Source organism: Mobula hypostoma, chromosome 11 (genome assembly GCF_963921235.1).
Source record: "Mobula hypostoma chromosome 11, sMobHyp1.1, whole genome shotgun sequence".
Taxonomy (NCBI): Eukaryota; Metazoa; Chordata; class Chondrichthyes; order Myliobatiformes; family Myliobatidae; genus Mobula; species Mobula hypostoma.
Genome location: NC_086107.1, coordinates 57988867 through 58009891, shown reverse-complemented (window position 1 = coordinate 58009891; position 21025 = coordinate 57988867). Strand labels below are relative to the sequence as shown.

The following is a 21025-nucleotide window of genomic DNA, read 5'->3' as shown; positions in this document are numbered from 1 at the left end:
CCAGATCATTGTCCAATGACTTAGAGTGGGAAGAGTGCATGCCAAAATATTACAGAAAAGCTGTCTGGGTCAGCATTCAGATACATTGGCTCATTCAGTTAAATTTAGATTAGGAAACCAGATAGGAACATCAAAGAAAAGTACACTGCTAACAATCCCATCCTTTAACTGATGTCCTCAAGTATTTGTTAACTAGCCTTGGAAAAGACCAGGTGACAGACTTGAAACTCCCTAATTCCAGTAAACCGTAGTGTCAGGGAAAACATCTGAGAGAAACACAGTGTTCTCAAGAGGGAAGGGGTCAAAAAAGAAAGATGGAGAACTCTTGGCATTTGTGACACTCATCTATAACTTAGGTTTAAAGAATTTACTTACATTTGCAAGCAGGGCAGCAGAGCCCTGGCACCATCTCCGTCTTGATACAAGGCAGCGGTGGACATGTGGTGCATGAGACTAATCCCAACTAGCAGAGGTAAACAGATAGAAGGGAAAACAAAATTAAATTCCTATGCATTTACTGATATATTAAAGGGAAAGGAGAAGGCAGCAAGGTAGGGCAAGTATTTATACCATCAGATTTTATGTCCTAAATTGTCTGAAGCTAGATAAGTACTGCTGAATCGTGGCAACAGGTGTTCTGTAGAAACCACCAGATAATCTGTGCAAACAAAACACACAATGAGCAATGAAATAACAGGTAATCTGTATTAGTGAGGTTAACAGATGTGAAAATATTGGTCAGAATATCGGGGAGAATTCTTCTCTTTGAAGTAGTGCCTTGTAATTTCTTTCTTTCATCCATCATTGGCCTTGTGTTAGTATCTCAGACAGGGTACAGTACTGTCAGCAGTGTCAGTGCTGAACTCGACACCATAACTTCTTGTCCTGGACGGCAGAGCATTGGCAATAACGTGTAACTTTAAATGCAGTGTTCAGATATGGGAGGAGAAAAGACAACAGAAGAGGTAATTCCCAGGCTTTGTTCTTGTTCCTCGTGCAGCCAATTTAACTGCAATCCCAGGGAATCCACATAAAACTTATTTCCTCCATTATCTGGGTGTTTGAAAAGCAAAGAACATGAACAGAACTGTATCGATAAGGTACAGACCCTTGTCATTCTGGCCATTCTCTAGAGCATGACAGCTATCATTAGTTAAATCATACAAGGCTAGGCAAGTTAACACAGAGGGAATGTTTTCCTCTCAATTTAGTCTGAGCATTCCATACCAAAAACACAACGGAATGTGCTCAATTTAAATGACGGAAGAGTTTAAGATGCAGATAACTTAAGCTGGATTTCCTCTTTTTCTTGGCCAGGCGCTCAAATTCTGATGTGGAGACAGTTAAAGGTTCAAACTCAAAGTAAATTTATTATCGAAGTACGTACAAGTCACCACATACAATCCTGAGGTTTGTTTTCTTGCGGACATACACAGTTAGACCATGAAACACAATAGAATCAATGAAAGACTGCACACAAGACGGTCAAGAATCCAACGTGCACAAGACAACAAAGAGTAAATATAACAATAAGTAAATGATGAATAAATATAGAGAACGATTGATGAAGAGTTCTTAAAAGTGAGATCATAGGTTGGGAGAACAGTTCAGTGATGAGACAAGTGAAGTTGAGTGAAGTTATCCCCTCTGGTTTAAGAACCTGATGATTGAGGGATAATTGTTCCTGAATCTGGTGGTGTGGGCCCTGAGGCTCCTGTATCTTCTTTGTGAATGCAGCAGCAAGAAGGGAGCATAGCCTGGGTGGTCGGGGTCCTTGATGATCGATGCTGCTTTCCTGCGGCAATGCTCTGTGTAGATGTGCTCAGTGGTTGTGAGGCTTTACCTGAGATGGACTAGGCTATATCTAATACATTTTGCAGGGTTTTCTGTTCCAGGGCATTGGTGTTTCAATACAAGCCTATGATACAACCAGTCAATATACTTGCCACCACACAGCTATAGAAGTTTTTCAAAGTTTTAATTTCATACCGAATCTTTGTAAACTTCTAAGGTAGTAGCGGCATCATAATTCCTTTGTAATTTCACTTACATGCTGGGCCCAGGAAAAATCCTCTGAAATGACAAGGAGGAACTTCAAGTTACTGACCCTGTCCACCTCTGATCCTCCGATGAGAACTGGCTCATGGATCTCTGGTTTCCTCCTTCTGAAGTCCTTGGTCTTGCTGACATTGAGTAAGAGGTTGTTGTGGTGGCTGCACTCAGCCAGATTTTCAATCTCCCTCCTCTATGCTGATTCATCATCACCTTTGATTTGGCCAACAACAGTGGTGTTGCCTGGAGCCGCGTAAGCGAGGAGAGCAAGGGGGCTAAGCACATAGTCTTATGGTGCACCTTCGCTAATGGAGATTGTGGAGGAGATGTTGTTGCCAATCCGAACTGGCTGGGGTTTGCAAGTGAGCAAACTGAGGATCTAATTGCACAAGGAGTTATTGAGGCCAATATCCTGAAGCCGGGTGATTAGTCTGGAAGATGATAGAGTTGAATGCTGAACTGTAGTCGATAGAGCATCCTGATGTATGCATCTTTACTGTCCAGATGTTCTAGGTTTGAGTGAAGAGCCAATGAAGTGGCATTTGCTGTGGATCTGTTGTGCAATTGGCAATCGCCTCTGATCTGGGCCGACATTTACATGGCGGCCGGCACCTAATTAATTAGCTTGTTCGCGGATCGGTATCAGTCCGCGGCCCGGAGGTTGGGGACCACTGTCTTATTTGGTTGCCAGACCTAAATGCCATTGATCTGGCCTTCAGCAGATTGCGAATCTCATGGTACATCTATGGCTTCTGGTTGAAGATGACTGAATGATTTTGTGGAAATACTCTTGTCCACAAATGTTTTAATAAAGTCTATGACAACCATGGTCTTCATTAGTTCCATTAATTCAGATCCTCTGATAAATCCCTGAACATCTTGCAGGCCATTGACTCAAAGAAATCCTGTAGCCACTTCTCCGACTCCCGTGATCAACTCATTATTGTGTTTTTCTCTGGAGCCTTGTTCATTAGCCTCTGACTGTATGCTAGGAGAAAGACAGTCAATTGATCAGATTTCCCAGAGTGTAGTCTTGGCGTGGAAAAGTAGACATTCCTAATTGTAGTATAGCAGTAGTTGAGTGTGTTGGGGACCCTGGTGCTGATGATAATTGTGCAAAGAGTTATTCAAACAAGCTTGATTGAAGTCCCCGACTATGACTTGAAATGCGTCGGATGGGCTGATTTTGTTTGTGACAGCAAACGATATTGAATAAACAATTTGGTGGCAGCTTTTAATATCTTGATTAATGCCAGCTTTTGGCAGTATGTAAAATGTGGTCAGAATCAGGGAGGGCAACTATCATGGTAAGTAGAATGGATGGAACTTAATCATTAGATGTTCCAGGTCAGCGTAACAAGAGTGCAACAAGACCAAGAAAAAGTCCGACTACCACAGAGAAGTTAACCTGAAACACAGGTCCCCACCTTTTTGCCTTGTCTCAATCAGCAGATCGTTCCATCCTGTGCATTAAGATGCTCTCCAGTCTGATCATCAAATCCAGCATATTCAGAGTTAGCCATGTCTCCGTGAAACACAGAACACAACACTTCATTTCCTTCCGATACAGCAATCTTGCCCTTAGGTCCTCAAGCTTGTTCTACAGAGACTGTACATTTGTTCACAAGCTGCTGGGCACAGGAACTTCCACTGCTTGGTGTTCCAGCCTGGCTTGGAGTCCTCTCCTCCTCCCTCTTTTCCAGCTATAGTGATGTACAGTAAAGTACCTTCATCCACTGAAAGGTGCCGTATCCGCAGGCTTGAGAGTTAAGTTCACTGAGTCCTTCAGAAGATCATGAAATCACTAGGTCATTAAGACAGTTCAAAAGTATTTTGTTTAAAGGGAAATTACAGCCTGCAGGTTGCAGTGAGAGTAATTCAGAAGAGGTATATTTATAAGTTTAGTCAATAGTCCATAACATGTTGCCATGATTAACCAGTGCAATCCTCCTTCCCCTTACAGGATATTACTTTGTGAGACAGGAATGTGTCACCTTTTGCAGTTTTGTCAGTTTCATCTATTCTACCAAACCATTTTCAACAAATAACCATGCTTTCTGCCCAAGGGCTTACAGTGCTCCACATTCATTGCATAACTCTTCTACATGTGTTGTATAATGGTCTGCACCTTCACCATTCCCCAGGCTGACACTTTAACAAATCCAGCTGGATGACACATTGCTGTCATATCCTCTCGCTTCCTTTAAACACTGCAGTCCCGAGCCATGGGAGCAATCATCTCAACTTGCAAACTGACATAGCATGACAGCAATCTGAGCTCACGCTGCTGCAGTCAGATTCTGGGTTGCAGCCAACCGTGCTGGATCGAGAGCTGCAATGTCCATCCGTCATCATGTGGCATCATTGCCATATCTGAAAAGTTCCGCTTTAAATCATGCACAAAATTGTGTTGGCAAATAGTGGCTTTATAACGTGATGCAAATGAGCTCATTTGTTAGCCTTCTTCTGGAAGCTGTCGTATGCAAATATTTATCTGAGTCATTTCTGACAGAATCTATGCTTAACATCAAACTCCAGCAATCCGACTTTTGTGCCCTTTATTGTTCCAAATTGTGCAGATTTAATATCTGAGCTGATAACTGTGAGTGTATCATCAGGTGATTTTGCTTCCTTACCATCATGGACTCCATGTTTTTTCCCCATCATGCCCTGCAAGTTTGCTCACCTTGCATATCACAAAGCTGATGACAACAAAAATAAGGTATATATCTGTATACCCATTTCCTATCTTTAAAGCAGAAGAAATGGCAGTTAATAATTAGCAGATGGTGGGATGTGTGAACAACTGGCAGATGATAAGGTTATTTTACTTGGTTTCAGCCCTCTCCTGGCCATAGTTTCGACAATGAAGATTCCAGTAATGCCTTCTCCGTGAAGATTACCTCATGCTGTAACCTATCCCTTTGTGGTTAGTCCTACACATTTCCATTTGGGCATCAGTCTCTAAGAGAATACGAATTGTCTGAATGTATTGAACCATCTATTTGAATGATGTTCCAAAAGATTTCAAAAAGCAAATTTATTATCAAAGTACATATGCTTCACTATATACTACCCTGAGATACATTTTTTTGCAGGCATTCCTAATAGAACAAAGAAATGCAAATAAATAAATTGAAAACTACACACAGACTGGCAAGATGACAAACTGCACAAATAAAAATATAATAAACACAAAGTAGGTAAATAATACAGAGAACATGAGTTGTAAAGTCCTTGAAAGTGTGTCCATAGGTTGAGTTCAGTGATCAGTTCAGTGTTGAGGTGAGTGAAGTTATCCTCACTGGTTCAGGAGACTGATGGTTGAAGAGTAATAACTGCTCATGAACCTGGTGGTGTGGGGCCTGAGACTCCCATACTTCCTTCCTGATGGCAACAGTGAGAAGAGAGGATTGCCTGGATGGTGGGGGTCCTTGATGGTGTTTTCTTCTGACAGTGCTCCTTGTAGATATACTCAATGGTGGGGAGGGCTTTTCCTGTGATGGGCTGGGCTGTACCATTACTCTTTGGAAGCTTTTCTATTCTTGGGCATGGTGTTTTCATATCAGGCCATGATCCAACCAGCCAGGATACTCTCCACTGTGCATCTATGGAAGTATGTCAAAGTTTTAGATGACATACTGAATCTGTGCCAATATCTGAGAAAGTAGAGGCACAACTGCGCCATTTACATGCTGGTCTCAGGACAGATCCTGCAAGATGATAACACCAAGGAATTCCAAGTTACTGATCACAAAATGAGGACCTGATACACGGAACTCCATTTGCTTCCTCCTGCAGTCAATAATCAGCTCATTCGTTTTGCTGGCATTGAATGAAAGGTTGATGTTGTGGCATCTTCCAACCAAATTTTCAATCTCACTCCTATATGACAACTCGTAACCACCTTTGATTCAACTAACAATAATGGTGTCATTGGCAAATTTAAATATGGTGTTGGAGCTGTATTTAGCTATACAATCATAAGTATAAAGTGAGTAGAGCAGAGGACTAAGCTCGCAGCTTTGTGGTGCACCTGTGCTGAAGGTGATTGTGGAGGGGATGTTTTTGCCAATCCAAGCTGACTGGGATTTGCAAGTGAGAAAGTTGAGGATTCAATTGCACAAGAAGGTATTTAGAAATAGGTCGTGAAGCTTATTGATTAGCTTTGAGGGGATAATATTGTTGAATGGAAAGCTCCATTAAAGGAAAAGCGTCCTGATATATGCATGTTCACTGTCCAGATGCTCCAGAGCTGAGTGAAGAGACAGTCAAATGGCATCTGCTGTTGACCTGTTATGATGGCAGGCAAATTGGAGTAGATCCAAGACACTCCTCAAGCAGGTGTTTCCTGACCAGCCTCTCAGTGCATGTTGTTGTGTTGCTGGACCCATCACTGAGGCAGGTTACTACAATTATTCTAGGGCACTGGTATGATTGAAGCCTACTTGAAGTAGTGGATATGTATATTCTGGCAATTCTATAGTTCTAGGTACTATCCTTGTTAATTGGTGAACACTCGGGTGTGGTAAATTCACTAAGTGCAGTCATAAAATCTCTGAATGCATTGGATGGGATATGTTAATTGAAAGTTACACTCACTGGTCTGGAGATTTATATATGTGAATCAGCATCCAGGATTTCAGTGCTCCACTTCTGGCATTGAGCTCTGCTTCTCCCAGTTTAATGTGATTGATTCTTTCCCCAAAGATGTGCTGTGATCTGCTGAGTGTTTCCAACAGTTTACTTTTATTTTAGCGTTAACTAGTGCAAACCAACTTTAAATGATCCTAGCAAATTACTCGGGGAGTCCCAATCAAACGATCAACCATGGTTAGTGATGGGTGCATGTGGAAATCAGTATAATTAGCAGGCAACACACAGCTTATAGGTGTGCATTGCAATCTCTGAGCATGGGTTAATCAAAAATTGGGAGCTCTGTGCTTAGGGACAACCAAATTTACATCTATCATCTGGGTTGCAGTATGGGGGTTGTAGTGCACTGAGAATAGAAAATCCAAAATAATGTATAGAGGATGTGGAGGATGGAAGAGTGAAATCAATGTGCTAAGCATTTATAAGTTAATCAGTTTCTTCAATATACCTACAATTCTGCCATTTATATTCTCTCTAATATAATTAATGGAAATTTCTTACAAGAGTCTTCCTGGGCAATGAATTTAAATAAGCAATTCAATCACTGAAAAGTATATGGGAGCATCAAGGCAGAATGGTGCCCAGCCTAGACTCCCTAAGGGATGAAGCAAGTTGGATATCCTCTTGTGAAGTGTCTGCACCATGCCCGGCTCATCTTCCAAAATTGAAGGGCAAGGGTCATATACAGCTGAGACAGCCTCACCACCCCACAGAAATCAAGTAAGTACTTGCAACCTCTTACCCGACAAGTGCACTCAACACATTCCGACACTGTCCAGGTACTACCATCCTGTTGCAAGTTCCCATTATGCCAGCAGGATGTTGGTGGTGTCCAGGGAGTGGCTCGAATAGCAGCTGGGAAAGGTTGTTTGAGAGATTCCATTATTGCAACTGGGGCAGGTGGGCGTTCTGTAAAACAACGTCATAAAGCTCAGTACAGATATATTGATAGGGCGTAATATTTCTATCTAAAACTGCAGAGTGATTGTTAGATCTCCAGATAATGCAAATGGAACAAGGACAAGTGGCAGAATTATCTGGTTAGAAGAACAAGTAAATGTAGAGGCACAAACTCATGAAATTAGTTTGCATCACAATTCTGAAACACTGTCCAGTGACCATTAAGAAAGTAGTTCCAAGCATTCTCTGCTTGAAATTATTCATCTTTCTCTTAACTAATTTAAACTCATTCTTCAAAGGGAACATCCTAGGAAACTCTTCAGTCCAAGCAGTACAAGTCATATGCCAATAACATCACTGTACCTCTTTTCATAGTGGTACACTGTATGCAACTAATTTATGCTAGAAAGAATGGAGATGGGGAGGCATGGAGCACTTGCAAAATATGAAAGTATAATGACAATTATTGAGAAAGTAGGAACAGAAGGTTAGATACACTGTCAGTGTTATGTGCCAGTTTACCACAGGTGGAAAAGCAGCTAATGGAGTCTGTGGGGATCAATGGTTCCAGGATTTGAGAAGGGCCCTACAATGTTGTTTGTGGATATCCTTTGGGAAAGCAATGAGTGTCAACATCAGTCATGTTCATATTGCAAAAGTGACCTTTTATTGTTATTCCCTATGCAATCTGAAAGGGACTGGAAGAGACAAAATTAAGTTTTTACTGATTCTTCAAATCTCATTTCATCACCCTGCATACAACATAGGCCTTCACAAATTAAATTGAAGGAGAGAAAGCCAGTGATTCTAGTTGTCCAGACTGCAACATGCCATGATATTAGTTTTGCCAATTGGCCATGATGCAGGAGACTTGATTGCTGAAATTGAAGAAATCATTACTCTAATGTTCTGAACCCCCAGATGTGCTATAGTAGCACCTCTTGTATCCCTCCCCTCTACTGTAGTCCTGTTTGCTTCTTCACCAACCACTGGCTATCCTTCTCTTGTCTGATGAGAATTCTCAGGAGAATCTCCATAGAGAAATGAGTTGATCAAGAATCTCAGCCACCATAACAATTATCTGTATTAACCAAAACTCTCAGTTGTAATCCTGGTAAAAAAAAACTTCAAAAACAGGGTATAGCATTTGAACTGTGCTAAAATTCCTTTAAATAACACTGGAATTGGGTCCTTCTGGTTTAAGTACTGCACATTGACACAAGTTCCTCAACGCAATTCACAATGTTTCTAATTCCCACCACTGCCCACCCCTATTCCAGTAACACATTGATACTTTGGGCAAGTATCATATCAATACTGCTCCTGGACTACAAATAAATTTAACTTAATATTCTCCTTTCCAACCACTGAGAAATGACTTCAGTGCTAATTTGCCCTATTTACAGGGAGAGATCATGAATGTAAAACTTTAACTCTCTTCTAATGCTGTTATGAATTCTGCCAAGGATGGTCCAAAGCCCAGATGCAAAAGGAGAAGTGATGGGCTAGCAAACCATCCCATAAAATCACACAGCTACAAAAAGAACAAGAGAACCTCCAAAGACCTCATCCCTGGGAGAAGAAGGATCTTCGCTTAGAAGACAGAAGATGGATTACACCTGGGAACAACTTGAAAGACAGGCCCAGGACAGAGCACTCTGGTAATCTGCTGTTGATGCCCTATGACCCAACATGGGCTTAAAAAGATGCTGTTTTAACCTCTGCCTACTTTCAGCTTTTCTTAATCCTTCCATATTTAAGAATGGAACGACAAAGGAAAATGACTGACATGCATTGATTTCTATTCCAGCAGGAGGAAATGATTATTTAAAAAGTCTGGCCACTTTTTCCCCCAAACACAATATACAAGAAACATTCCTCAACAGATTAAAGCAACCATATCACCTCAGGTTTCAGAAGATTAGTGCAACACTTTGTTTTCACCCCTGAATATATTGCTACCTGAATTCTTGTCATATTCCACTTAGCATATAAAGGAATGCTGCTTGATTGTCCTCCGTACATTCTCTCTGTACTCACCTGTACAGGTGTTGTTCACGTTTAGGTGAAACCCATCCGGACAAGTACAGTAGAAACTTCCCTCAGTGTTAAAGCAATGATGAGAGCATGGGCTGGACAGGCATTCGTTAATATCTGAGAAAATAAAATGATCCATATCAAGCAATATGTAGGCTTTCAACAACGCTCACATCAGTACAATATTAGCAGGCATGGAGAAAGTGAAGAATAGCAGATGAGCAGTTGCAAGCTCGGTTCAGAGCTGGGCTGGCATTCCTGCAATTTATTGAAGGTTTATCGAACACATGGAAAAGATGCCTCACACTTTATTATTACTGAGACACCAAACCAATCAGAATCATATTTAAAAAAATACTGTCAGTACTGCATGGAATCTGAAATTCAGTGCAGAACTTGATCGGTTAGTGACCATGAAGAGTTCATTTCAAATGGCAGAGGCTGTAGCAATAATCCCTGATTTAGTCTATTCAGAAAGTATTAAAGACATTGTCTTGTGAGGATTTATGGAATTTTTAGGATTTAATATTTAAAGTATTTAATATTTCAGTAATATTTGAGTAATCCTGTATATACATTGATTAAGCATTCAAATTCATTTAAATTATTGATTACCAGTTATATGTAAAAATATGTTCATTGCATACGTCATCACACTACCACGTGATATGTGGGCACCTTGCTTAAAGTAAAGATGAAGTTACACCCACATTTCTTGGACTTATGTGTTTCCTTTGAATAGGATTAATGTTTTGAAGTTACGGAATATAGCATGTGGATTATTCAGTCTTGAATCCAAGGTCTAGATACTGAGTATCAGATGGTTGCCAACAAACATCTCATCCCTGAGCCAATTCTGCACTGAGTTCCAAAACAAATTCTTCTGGCCCTTCTCCTTGAGGAATATGGCTGCTTATTCTCTGAATTCTTACATTAAGTAGAAACATAGACATAGAAACATAGAAAGCCTACAGCACAATACGGTCCCTTCAGCCTACAAAGCCGTGCCGAACATGTCCTTACCTTAGAAATTACCTAGGGTTACTCATAGCCCTCTATTTTTCTAAGCTCCATGTACCTATCCAGGAGTCTCTTAAAAGACCCCATTATATCCACCTCCACCACTGTCGCCGACAGCTCATTCCATGCACTCACCACTCTCTGTGTAATAAAACTTACCCCTGACATTTCCTCTGTACCAACTTCCAAGCACCTTAAAACTGTGCCCTCTCATGCTAGCCATTTCAGCCCTGGGAAAAAGCCTCTGACTATCCACGCAATCAATGTCTCTCACCGTCTTATACACCTCTATTAGGTCACCTCTCATCCTCCGTCGCTCCAAGGAGAAAAGGCTGAGTTCACTCAACCTATTCTCATAAGGCACGCTCCCCAATCCAGGCAACATCCTTGTAAATCTCCTCTGCACCCTTTCTATGGTTTCCACATCCTTCCTGTAGTGAGGCGACCAGAACTGAGCACAGTACTCCAAGTGTGGTCTGACCAGGGTCCTATATAGCTGCAACATTACCTCTCAGCTCCTAATCTCAATTCCATGATTGATGAAGGCCAATACACCGTGTGCCTTCTTAACCACAGCGTCAACCTGCGCAGCAGCTTTGAGTGTCCTATGGACTCAGACCCCAAGATCCCTCTGATCCTCCATACTGCCAAGAGTCTTACCATTAATACTATATTCTGCCATCATATTTGACCTACCGAAATGAACCACCTCACACTTATCTGGGTTGAACTCCATCTGCCACTTCTCAGCCGAGTTTTGTATCCTATTGATGTCCCGCTGTAACCTCTGACAGCCCTCCACACTATCCACAACACCACCAACCTTTGCGTCCAGGAAAGGTTGGAAGTTGGAATATGGGGAAAAAAAATAAAAGAATACACACAAAAACCTGGATTGCAAACAGCTAAGGTTAGTAATTGGCACCATGGTAGCATAGTATCATTGCAGTTGGCACAATGGTATAACAGCTCGGGCTGTCAGAGTTGGGAGCTCAATCCCCGGATCCTCTGTATGGAGTTTGTATGTCCTCCCCGCGAAATGCTGGGGTTTTCTCCGGATGCTCCGGTTTCCTCCCACAGTCCAAAGGCGAACCGGTTGATTGGTTAATTGGTCATTGGATATCGTCCTATGATTAGGCTATCATTAAATCAGTGTGTTGTGGGAGGCACAGCTTGAAGGGCCAGGAGGGCTGATTCTGTACTGAATCTCAATAAATATAATGATACAATAAAGGCCAGGCCTACGCAATTGGAATAGCAATATTCATTCATTTCTTTTATGCTGAGATCCTATCAGAATCCTGTGCCAGCTTCTAACTGAACAACTTAAAACTCAAACAGGCAGTTGTTCAGCTGAACCAAAAATCAAATTTGTACAGAAGCAAATGAGAAAACAATGTAGGAAAACTCTCTTGCAAGAAGAGGAAAATGTTGGATTACTGTCCCCATACATAGTAGCAACCAAAAAGCTTTGCTTTATTCCACATCCTGATCTTATCTCTGTACATTTTAACATCCCCCTGCTATGTCTATCTTTCAAAGCAGTTAACAACCTCAAATATAATATCTACAGTTTATGCTAATATATGAAGAGCAGCCATTAGCATAGGGTACTGAAGCACACTTGTGAAACCATTTCTTGGCATGAATCAACAGCTTTGACAAAGAAAAGGGGGGAAAATAAGAGTTTTTCTTATAATCGGCAAACTGTAAGTAGTCTGTTAACCTCTCATCAGCCACTTGAGATCTTGTTTGCGTCTACAAAAAAAGCTTGAATCTGTACAATCTGTGCCAAGTGCTTAAAAGCTTTCTCAAAGCACACTGATAAAATTCCAGCTCATGGCCACCTCTCCCTCCCACTGAATTTGGCAGTGAAGTAAGGAAGACTGTGTGAATTAATGCTGATAACTACATAAAGCACACACTGTACATATCTTATCACTATGGTAAATTATGCATGGCTGATCTGAGACAGACACAAACTAGGGGCAGTGAGTCATTTTCTGCCAGAGATCTATATCCGGACTTGTAGAATACTTAGTCACACAGTTTATTAATTAAGATTTGGAGTGATTTATATCATCACTTATTTGGCTATCCTGTCCAGTCATCTGCAAGCAGGGTACCTCTGCATGTGACATATGGAAGACTTCAAAGATTTTGTGGTATAAAGCAATATATTCAAGTGTTAGTGATCCTTAAAGTAGTTACAAGGCAGCCCGCAGCTTCACCAGTATTTATCCGCAGTTTCATGTCTATAGAGCAGATTAATTTATGACAGAGGTGTTGTGATCTCTCATCCCACTATTGTTGTCACCCACTGGCGTTCTTCTTTGTATTCCATGAGCGGCACACAACATTGAAAAGAAAACACGGAAATTCCACATGTGGAAATGAATAGAAGTGCAGGAAAATAAATGGCTATCCACAAATTACATTGAACATAAAGCAGTTCACAGAACCATAATCAGACAAAAATTTTATCAAGCCAAAGGAAGAGATAATGAGATCAAGGGCTGTAGAAGAAAAAGGGAGGGGTGAGAGGGGGGAAGAAACAGTGAGAAGGAAGGAAGAAAAAGAGCAAATTGAAAGCACGAAAGAGAGAGGGAATTCCAAGGGCTAGACTCACAATGATGAAATCTTTTGTGGAATAGAATGAAATGGGGAAAGAAGTACAAGGCTGGAGGATGGTCGAGATAGATAAGGGTCTGCAAGAGATTAGTGATGTAATAGTAGGCAATGCCTTGGTGGGATCTGAACACAAAAAGGACAAAAGTTCAGTGCTGATGCATCATAAGTTATTAGGTGAATGGAACAATGTAGGAGTTGAGATATTATCTTTATAGTTTTACTTGAGCTCTAATTCATTGAGAGAGGAAATTGAAACCTGGTCAGAGAGAGTTGAAAACATCATGCCTGGAGTAAAGTATAAATAATAGTTTCAACACCATATTATATTATGTTCCTCTTGATCTAATTCTGTTTTGTAACTTCCCTTGGCGGTAGTGGCTGAAACATCTTTTCTGTTGTTTTTAACTGCCTTGAAATTATACAAAATAAGCTGTTAACAATGCAATAATTCTTTGACCTAAGCTATTGCTTGTGTATTGCCTCGTCTTTTAATGCTATTCCCCTGTCTTGCTTAGTCAATGATTTGGATGAGGGGATCAGCTGTACCCTATGCTGCTAATACAAAACTAAGTGGCAATGTGTGTTGTGGGGTAGAATTATAACTACTTGTAACTACGGAGTCCACAACCAAGGATGCCAATCTCAGAATAAGGGGTCAACCATTCAAAGGAAAGATGATACTTTTTCACCAAAATAGAGGAAATCTTTATAATTACGTGCTTGAGATGTCCGTGCAGATTTAGTTATTCAGTATTGGCAAGACAAAGATCAAAAGATTTTCAGATGAGGGAATCAGGGGATATTGTATTGGTGAAGGAATAGGAATAAATGTCTGGTCTTTTACCTCAACGCTGAAGAGAAAGACGAGAAATGACTTTACTGAATGCCCGTGCTGGTTCAAAGGGCCAAATTACTTTCTCCTGCTTCTATTCCTTATATTCTATTATGGATGGATGACAGAAGACCAGATTCAGGCAATTTAGCAGAAGGGGAAATCAATGGTCTAGAGGATACTAATCTAAGGTTGGAACACAAATCAAGAGCAAGTGGAAAGCCAAGGCTGCAGACATGAAAGCTCAGCCTAAAACAAGACCTAGAGGGAGCAAATGGACTCAGGGGCAAGTGGATGGTAACAATGTCTTTGAAACTTCACATTACTTAATTGACAAAAAACTTGCTGCATCAGGACTAGATACTGGATAAATGGGACAATGGAAAGGTTAAGACATTATTAGTGTTCAGAGAAACACACACAAGGTACTGGAGGAACTCAGCAGGTCAGGCAACACCTCGAGAGAGGAACAAATTGTTGTTTTGGACTGAGTATTCAGAAGTAAGTATTGGCATTGTACATGTGGAGTTACCTTATGTCTTTAGAATGATGTTGATACCTTCTGTTCTGTAGAATATTCAGTAAAACATTTATTCTACGATTTATTTCAAGGTTGTACAGATGGTAATCTAGAGCCTAGTTTTCATTTGAACTCTATGAATGGAAGTAGGCAACTAGGAGAAAAAAGCGAAACAAAATGGGCAAATGTGTTACCTGATGGGATGGTGGAATCAGAATCAATAGCAGCCTTCATATAAGGATTGGTTAAACACTTTGAGGAAAATAGTCTACAGCAATGTGATGAAAGAGCAGGGGAATAAAACTAAATTTCTTTTTGAAAGAGCTAGTACAAACAGAGTGAATGGAATAGTGTTACTCTGCATTGAAAAAAGATGGATAAGAGACAAGAGAGGCCAAAGCTTGCAAGCTTGAGACTGTAGCTCACTCACACAGATAGGTACAAAGCCACTGGAGATGCTTCAATGCCTTCGACTGGCTACTTAAGACCATAGTCCTAACCAGCTGAACAAGAGGAGGACAGAATAACACCATGTCAAAAGCTGCAACAGTTTCAAGATGAGAAGGGGCAGAAGTTAAAGAATGCAAAAATTGATGATATCAAGCACCTTGTCTTTCTGTTGTTATTGTCTGATCTGTTTGATAAAACACTTGTTTGAGAGTCTTGGAATTGATCTGAAAAGGACTACTATATTGTCCTCAAGAAACACACACAAAAAAAATGCTGGTGGAACACAGCAGGCCAGGCAGCATCTATAGGAAGAGGTACAGTTGACGTTTCGGCCCAGGACCCTTCGTCAGGACTAACTGAAAGAAGAGATAGTAAGAGATCTGAAAATAGGAGGGGGAGGGGGAGATCCGAAATGATAGGAGAAGACAGGAGGGAAGGGGTGGATCTAAGAGCTGGAAAGTTGATTGGAAAAAGGGATACCAGACTGGAGAAGGGAGAGGATCATGGGATGGGAAGCCTGGGGAGAGAGAGAAGGGGGGAGGGGAGCCTGGAGGGTGGAGAGCAGGCAAGGAGTTATAGTGAGTGGGACAGCATCTGAAGATTTCCTTGTGTCTGTGTTGTCCTCAAGAGGCTGCTTTTTACAGATCCTTGGAACAAAATTTGCTTTTAAACAGATTCTTTGGTGCACAGACGTAGTACGCATATCCAAAGAATAAACTTTTACACTTGGATTTCTGCAGCCTCGGGCAATCAGAGAAAATGTTGCATTTTCACTGGAATGGAAGACCAGAGCCAGAACTGGAATATTCATCCTGTCCAACTTCGGTGAAGTGAATTCTTTTGTAGCAACCAATCAAACAAATTGTTAAAAGTCCTTGAACCTTGGCATTGAACCAAACAAAAGTAATAGTAAAAATTCTCTTGGAATTTTTCAGCCAGGCTATTTTAAGCATGGGTACTACGAGATATGACATGCAAGTTCTTTGAAACTCTAACAAGGAAACCTGAATCAATGTGTGCAATTTGAAGCATTCCTTATACTTCAGTAATTTAATTTCATGACCAAAATTCTGGAAAGATCATATAAATAGGACGGCTGATATATGGTTCCCTTGAGTGAGATGTTCAGTGGCCATTAACTGTATTTCTGCACGTTCATAGTCTTCTGCTGCTGTAGCCCATCCACTTCAAGATTTGATGTGTTGTGCATTCAGAGCTGCTCTTCCGCACACCACCATTGTAATGTGTGGTAATCTGAGTTACTGTCACTTTCACGTCAGTTTGACCCAGCCTGGTCATTCTCCTCTGACTTCTCTCATTAACAAGGCATTTTCGCCCACAGATTTGGCACTCACTGGATGTGTTTTTTTGTTTTTCGCACCATTCTTTTGCATGAAAGGCCCTGGAGCCCAGCAGTTTCTGAGATATAGAAAACACCTTGTCTGGCACCAACAATCATTCCATAGTCAAATTCACTTGGATCACATTTCTTCTCCATTCTGATGTTTGGTCTGAATATCAACTGAACCTCATGAACATGTCAACATGTTTTTGCACATTGAGTTGCTGCCACATGACTCACTGATTAGATATTTGCATTAACAAGCAGTTGTACCTAATAAAATGGCCACTGTGTGTTTAAACTCAAACTTTAAAAACAGAAGGACTGCCTTGTTTGTAACACTTTAATCAAGCAGTCCCATCAATTAGGGTATTCCTTATCAGTTAATTCATAAGCTACTATACAGTATGCACTTCAAGTATAGAAGGGTCCATTTAAAATCCACACCAAATGCCCAGTGATAATCAGTTAAGATTGGACATACAGGCACTGTCCTTCATTTGCAGTTACAGTAATTGTAGGGAAAAATTATGCCAAAGCAAACCTGTATAGAATGCTCCCCTCTTACCCCTTTTCTTTCCCCCAGATGGCCATCATCTTCCTCTGGTGCCCTTCCACCTTGCTTTTCTCCCAGGGTCCAATCTCCTCTCCTTCTTCTTCAGCCCTTTACCTCTTCCACATACCACTTCCAAGCTACTTGCTTCATTCCCCCTCCACGCCCAACTACTTCACCTACCAACGGCCAGCATTTAAACATTGATTTCAAGGAGCTGATTACTGACGTATCGAATGCCTTGGAAATCTCTTTAATCATACCTGGAAAGGATGCTTCATGGTCCTTCCTGGCTTTCCTAATTCCCTTCTTGAGTTCTTTTCTGACTTCTGTATAATCCTCAAGGATTCTGTTTGATTCTAGTTTCTAAAGCTTTACCTTTCACCCTTCCTATTTTTGAATCAACACACATCTAAGTTGCTGGTGAACGCAGTAGGCCAGGCAGCATCTCTAGGAAGAGGTACCGTCGACGTTTCAGTCCGAGACCCTTCGTCAGGACTAACTGAAGGAAGAGCTAGTAAGAGATTTGAAAGTGGGATGGGGAGGGGGAGATCCAAAATGATAGGAGAAGACAGGACGGGGAGGGATGGAGCCAAGAGCTGGACAGGTGATTGGCAAAGGGGATATGAGAGGATCATGGGACAGGAGGCCCAGGGAGAAGGAAAAGGGGGAGGGGGGGAGAAAACCAGAGGATGGGCAAGGGGTATAGTCAGAGGGAGAAAAAGGAGAGAGACGGAAAGAATGTGTGTATATAAATAAATAACGGATGGGGTACGAGGGGGAAGTGGGGCATTAGCAGAAGTTAGAGAAGTCAATGTTCATGCCATCAGGTTGGAGGCTACCCAGACGGAATATAAAATGTTGTCTCTTACACTTCCTCCCTTACCTCCATTCAGGGCCCCAGACAGTCCTTCCAGGTGAGGGACATTTCACCTGTGAGTCGGCTGGGGTGATATACTGCGTCCGGTGCTCCCAATGTGGCCTTCTATATATTGGCGAGACCCGACGCAGACTGGGAGATCATTTTGCTGAACACCTACGCTCTGTCCGCCAGAGAAAGCAGGATCTCCCAGTGGCCACACATTTTAATTCCACATCCCATTCCCATTCTGATATGCCTATCCATGGCTCCTCTACTGTAAAGATGAAGCCACACTCAGGTTGGAGGAACAACACCTTATATTCCATCTGGGTAGCCTCCAACCTGATGGCACGAACATTGACTTCTTTAACTTCCGCTAATGCCCCACTTCCCCCTCGTACCCCATCCATTATTTATTTATATACACACATTCTTTCTGCCTCTCTCCTTTTTCTCCCTCTGCCCCTGTGACTATACCCCTTGCCCACCCTCTGGGTTTTATCCCCCCCTCCCCCTTTTCCTTCTCCCTGGGCCTCCTGTCCCATGATCCTCTCATATCCCTTTTGCCAATCACCTGTCCAGCTCTTGACTCCATCCCTCCCCCTCCTGTCTTCTCCTATCATTTTGGATCTCCCCTTCTCCCTCCCACTTTCAAATCTCTTACTAACTCTTCCTTCAGTTAGTCCTGACGAAGGGTCTTGGCCCGAAACGTCGACTGTACCTCTTCCTAGAGATGCTTGTTGGAGTGGATTTCTTTTTGGATAGATGATTTGTTTACACTTAAATGACTTTGGCCACCAGACTTCTATTTTAACTGTTTGACAAAGGACGTGGATTGAGTCCACCACAATGGGCTTCCTAAAAGGTGTAAATACCAGATGCTTCTGGTGCCTGATGCTGTAGTTTTGAAGGTAGTATCACCTATACATTATAAATATTAATTGTCTTCTATGTTAGCACGGGAAATGCCAAATAAATGTATCGTAGACTTAACTTACATTCCTAAAGGCTGTGGATACCAACCCAGACATGTTGGCATCAGATGGAAAGGATGAAATCCAAAGGTGTGATGTTGTATATAGCTTCAATAGGAAGCATTGTCTATGCATTGTCTGTAACTTTTTAAGTAGCGATTGCCTTTGTGTTTAGCATATAAATATCAAGCCCACATTTAGCTAGCAGACCTTTCTGCGGAAAGCGTCTCGATACGTAGGTACCTGCTGTACCTTGTTGTGTCGAACAAAGAAGCTCTTTGTATCTACCAGTGACTCTGTCTCTCCGGTAATTTCATCCACGCTACAACAATGCTGTCTGGCCTGCTGCGTTAACCAGCAACTTAGATGTGTGTTGCTTGAATTTCCAGCATCTGCAGAATTCCTCGTGTTTACTATTTTTGAATCGATTGTTTATTCCTCTCCATAGATGCTGCCTGACCTGTTGCTCTGTGGGTGTGTTACTCAGGATTTCAGCATCTGCAGAATCTTTTGTTCATTTCTTTTCTCTGTAGAAAGATGAACTTTGCCAGTTTTTCTGGTCACTTGCATTGATGCTAGGGGCTAGAATTTGTTCTTGGTTTCCATAATACTCCTCACCTTAATTTAATCAGAATATTATAGAATATCATTGCATTTCTACCCCCTCCACAGTTCTGTCTTTTTCCAATTCCCTATTCGGCTTCCTGGCTCACCCCCTCTCTTCTTCTCCGTTGGCCAACAACTCCCTCTGGTGCCCTTCTTTCTGTTTCTTCCTGTATGCGATTCCTTCTTTTCCATCCCTTTCCCTCTTCCACGTACTACCTCCCGGCTTCGTATTTCATCACCCATCCATCCACATAGGTTCACCTGCCAATTTGTACTCCCTCCCCTCCCCCTTCCTTCTTATTCTGGTTTCTTCCCCTCCTTTCTAGTTCTGATGAAGGGTATCGGCCTGAAGTGTCGACTGTTTACGGCTCTCTATAGATGCTGCCCGACTTGTTGAGTTTCTCCAGTATTTTGTATGCATTACTCGTTCGAACAGTTTATCCGGGATATTTGTAAGGAGATACATCGTGACCACTCTGTACACGGGCAGGAATACTCATAAGCAGACATTGTCAATTAAGCGCATCTCAGACCTAAAGATAATTGAGTACCAGCAATCCAAATGCCTGCTGGGACAAGTAAGTGTAGCCACTGCAAAGCCATTCCCATGCAGGATCAACATACACATGCAAAACCAAGAGTTTAAACACGCACAAAGAGGTAAACAGCAAGCAAGCATTGCCAAACCTGCCCAATCCCAACAACTAAAAAACAGATGCAATCCAAAGCAAAAACATAACACAAAGGAAATTAAACAGTATATACTGAATAATGATTCATAATCAAAGACAAAGTTTTTGAAGTAAAATGGTCTCATATCCACATGCATATGTATTAAAAAATTGATTAAATATTTTTCTGTGGTTGCCAAAATCATGCACTTTGATTTATGATGCTATACTAGTGATAAGGTGGACTTACCAGCTGTCATCTACAACTACATACATTAAATCCGTTGCTAAGAAAGAATGTTACACAATGTCATTTCTAATAACACATCACATCAATTTACCCCCAAAATATCAATTCTAAAATTGCAAGAGCCTACTTCAGAAATATACCAAAGAGAAAATGTTAAATCAATTAAGTTCAGTCAAAGACAGGGCTGGTAGCCAGGGAATTAATGCAATGCCACCATCCACGACAGTTCAATCAATCTGAAGCTTCAGTTTGTTTCACTACTGCTACATCGTGAAGTAAAGACCTCCATATCTTGCCTAATTTTTAAATTGACTGAGATCCACATGCACCTGGTCTGTAGACCACAGAGATCCAACAGAAAATAGTTACCTTAGCCATTCGGTTCCCTGTGTTATTTGGAATTATGGAACAGGCTGTCATATTCTGTACTTCCATTTCTACATATCAAACCATGTGTTAAGTGCACTTAACACAAACACTATCCACAAAAGAAACCACTATTATTTACCTGAGTCAACAGTAAGCAAAATCAGTGGCAAAATAATTATTGTATATGTATAATTATTGTATATGTTGTTGTATAGAAGATATCATGAAGACATGTATACAGAAGTCAGTAGATATTATAATGCAAATTAAGGCACATGCCTAGCCATTTTCAGAGCTGTA

At 41.3% G+C, this 21025-nt stretch overlaps 1 protein-coding gene across 6 annotated transcripts in view; it reads right to left on the bottom strand.

The window, feature by feature from the left end:
• LOC134353775 (von Willebrand factor C and EGF domain-containing protein-like) overlaps positions 1-21025 on the bottom strand; it is a 383806-nt gene that overhangs the window by 113793 nt on the left and 248988 nt on the right. For all 6 annotated transcript variants that reach the window (XM_063062138.1, XM_063062137.1, XM_063062141.1 and 3 more), the window contains 3 exons: positions 9649-9762; positions 7451-7617; positions 376-463 (listed from right to left, as the gene is read on the bottom strand). In XM_063062138.1, coding sequence (XP_062918208.1) covers positions 376-463; positions 7451-7617; positions 9649-9762 — 369 coding nt within the window. The remainder of the gene's footprint in view (positions 1-375; positions 464-7450; positions 7618-9648; positions 9763-21025) is intronic.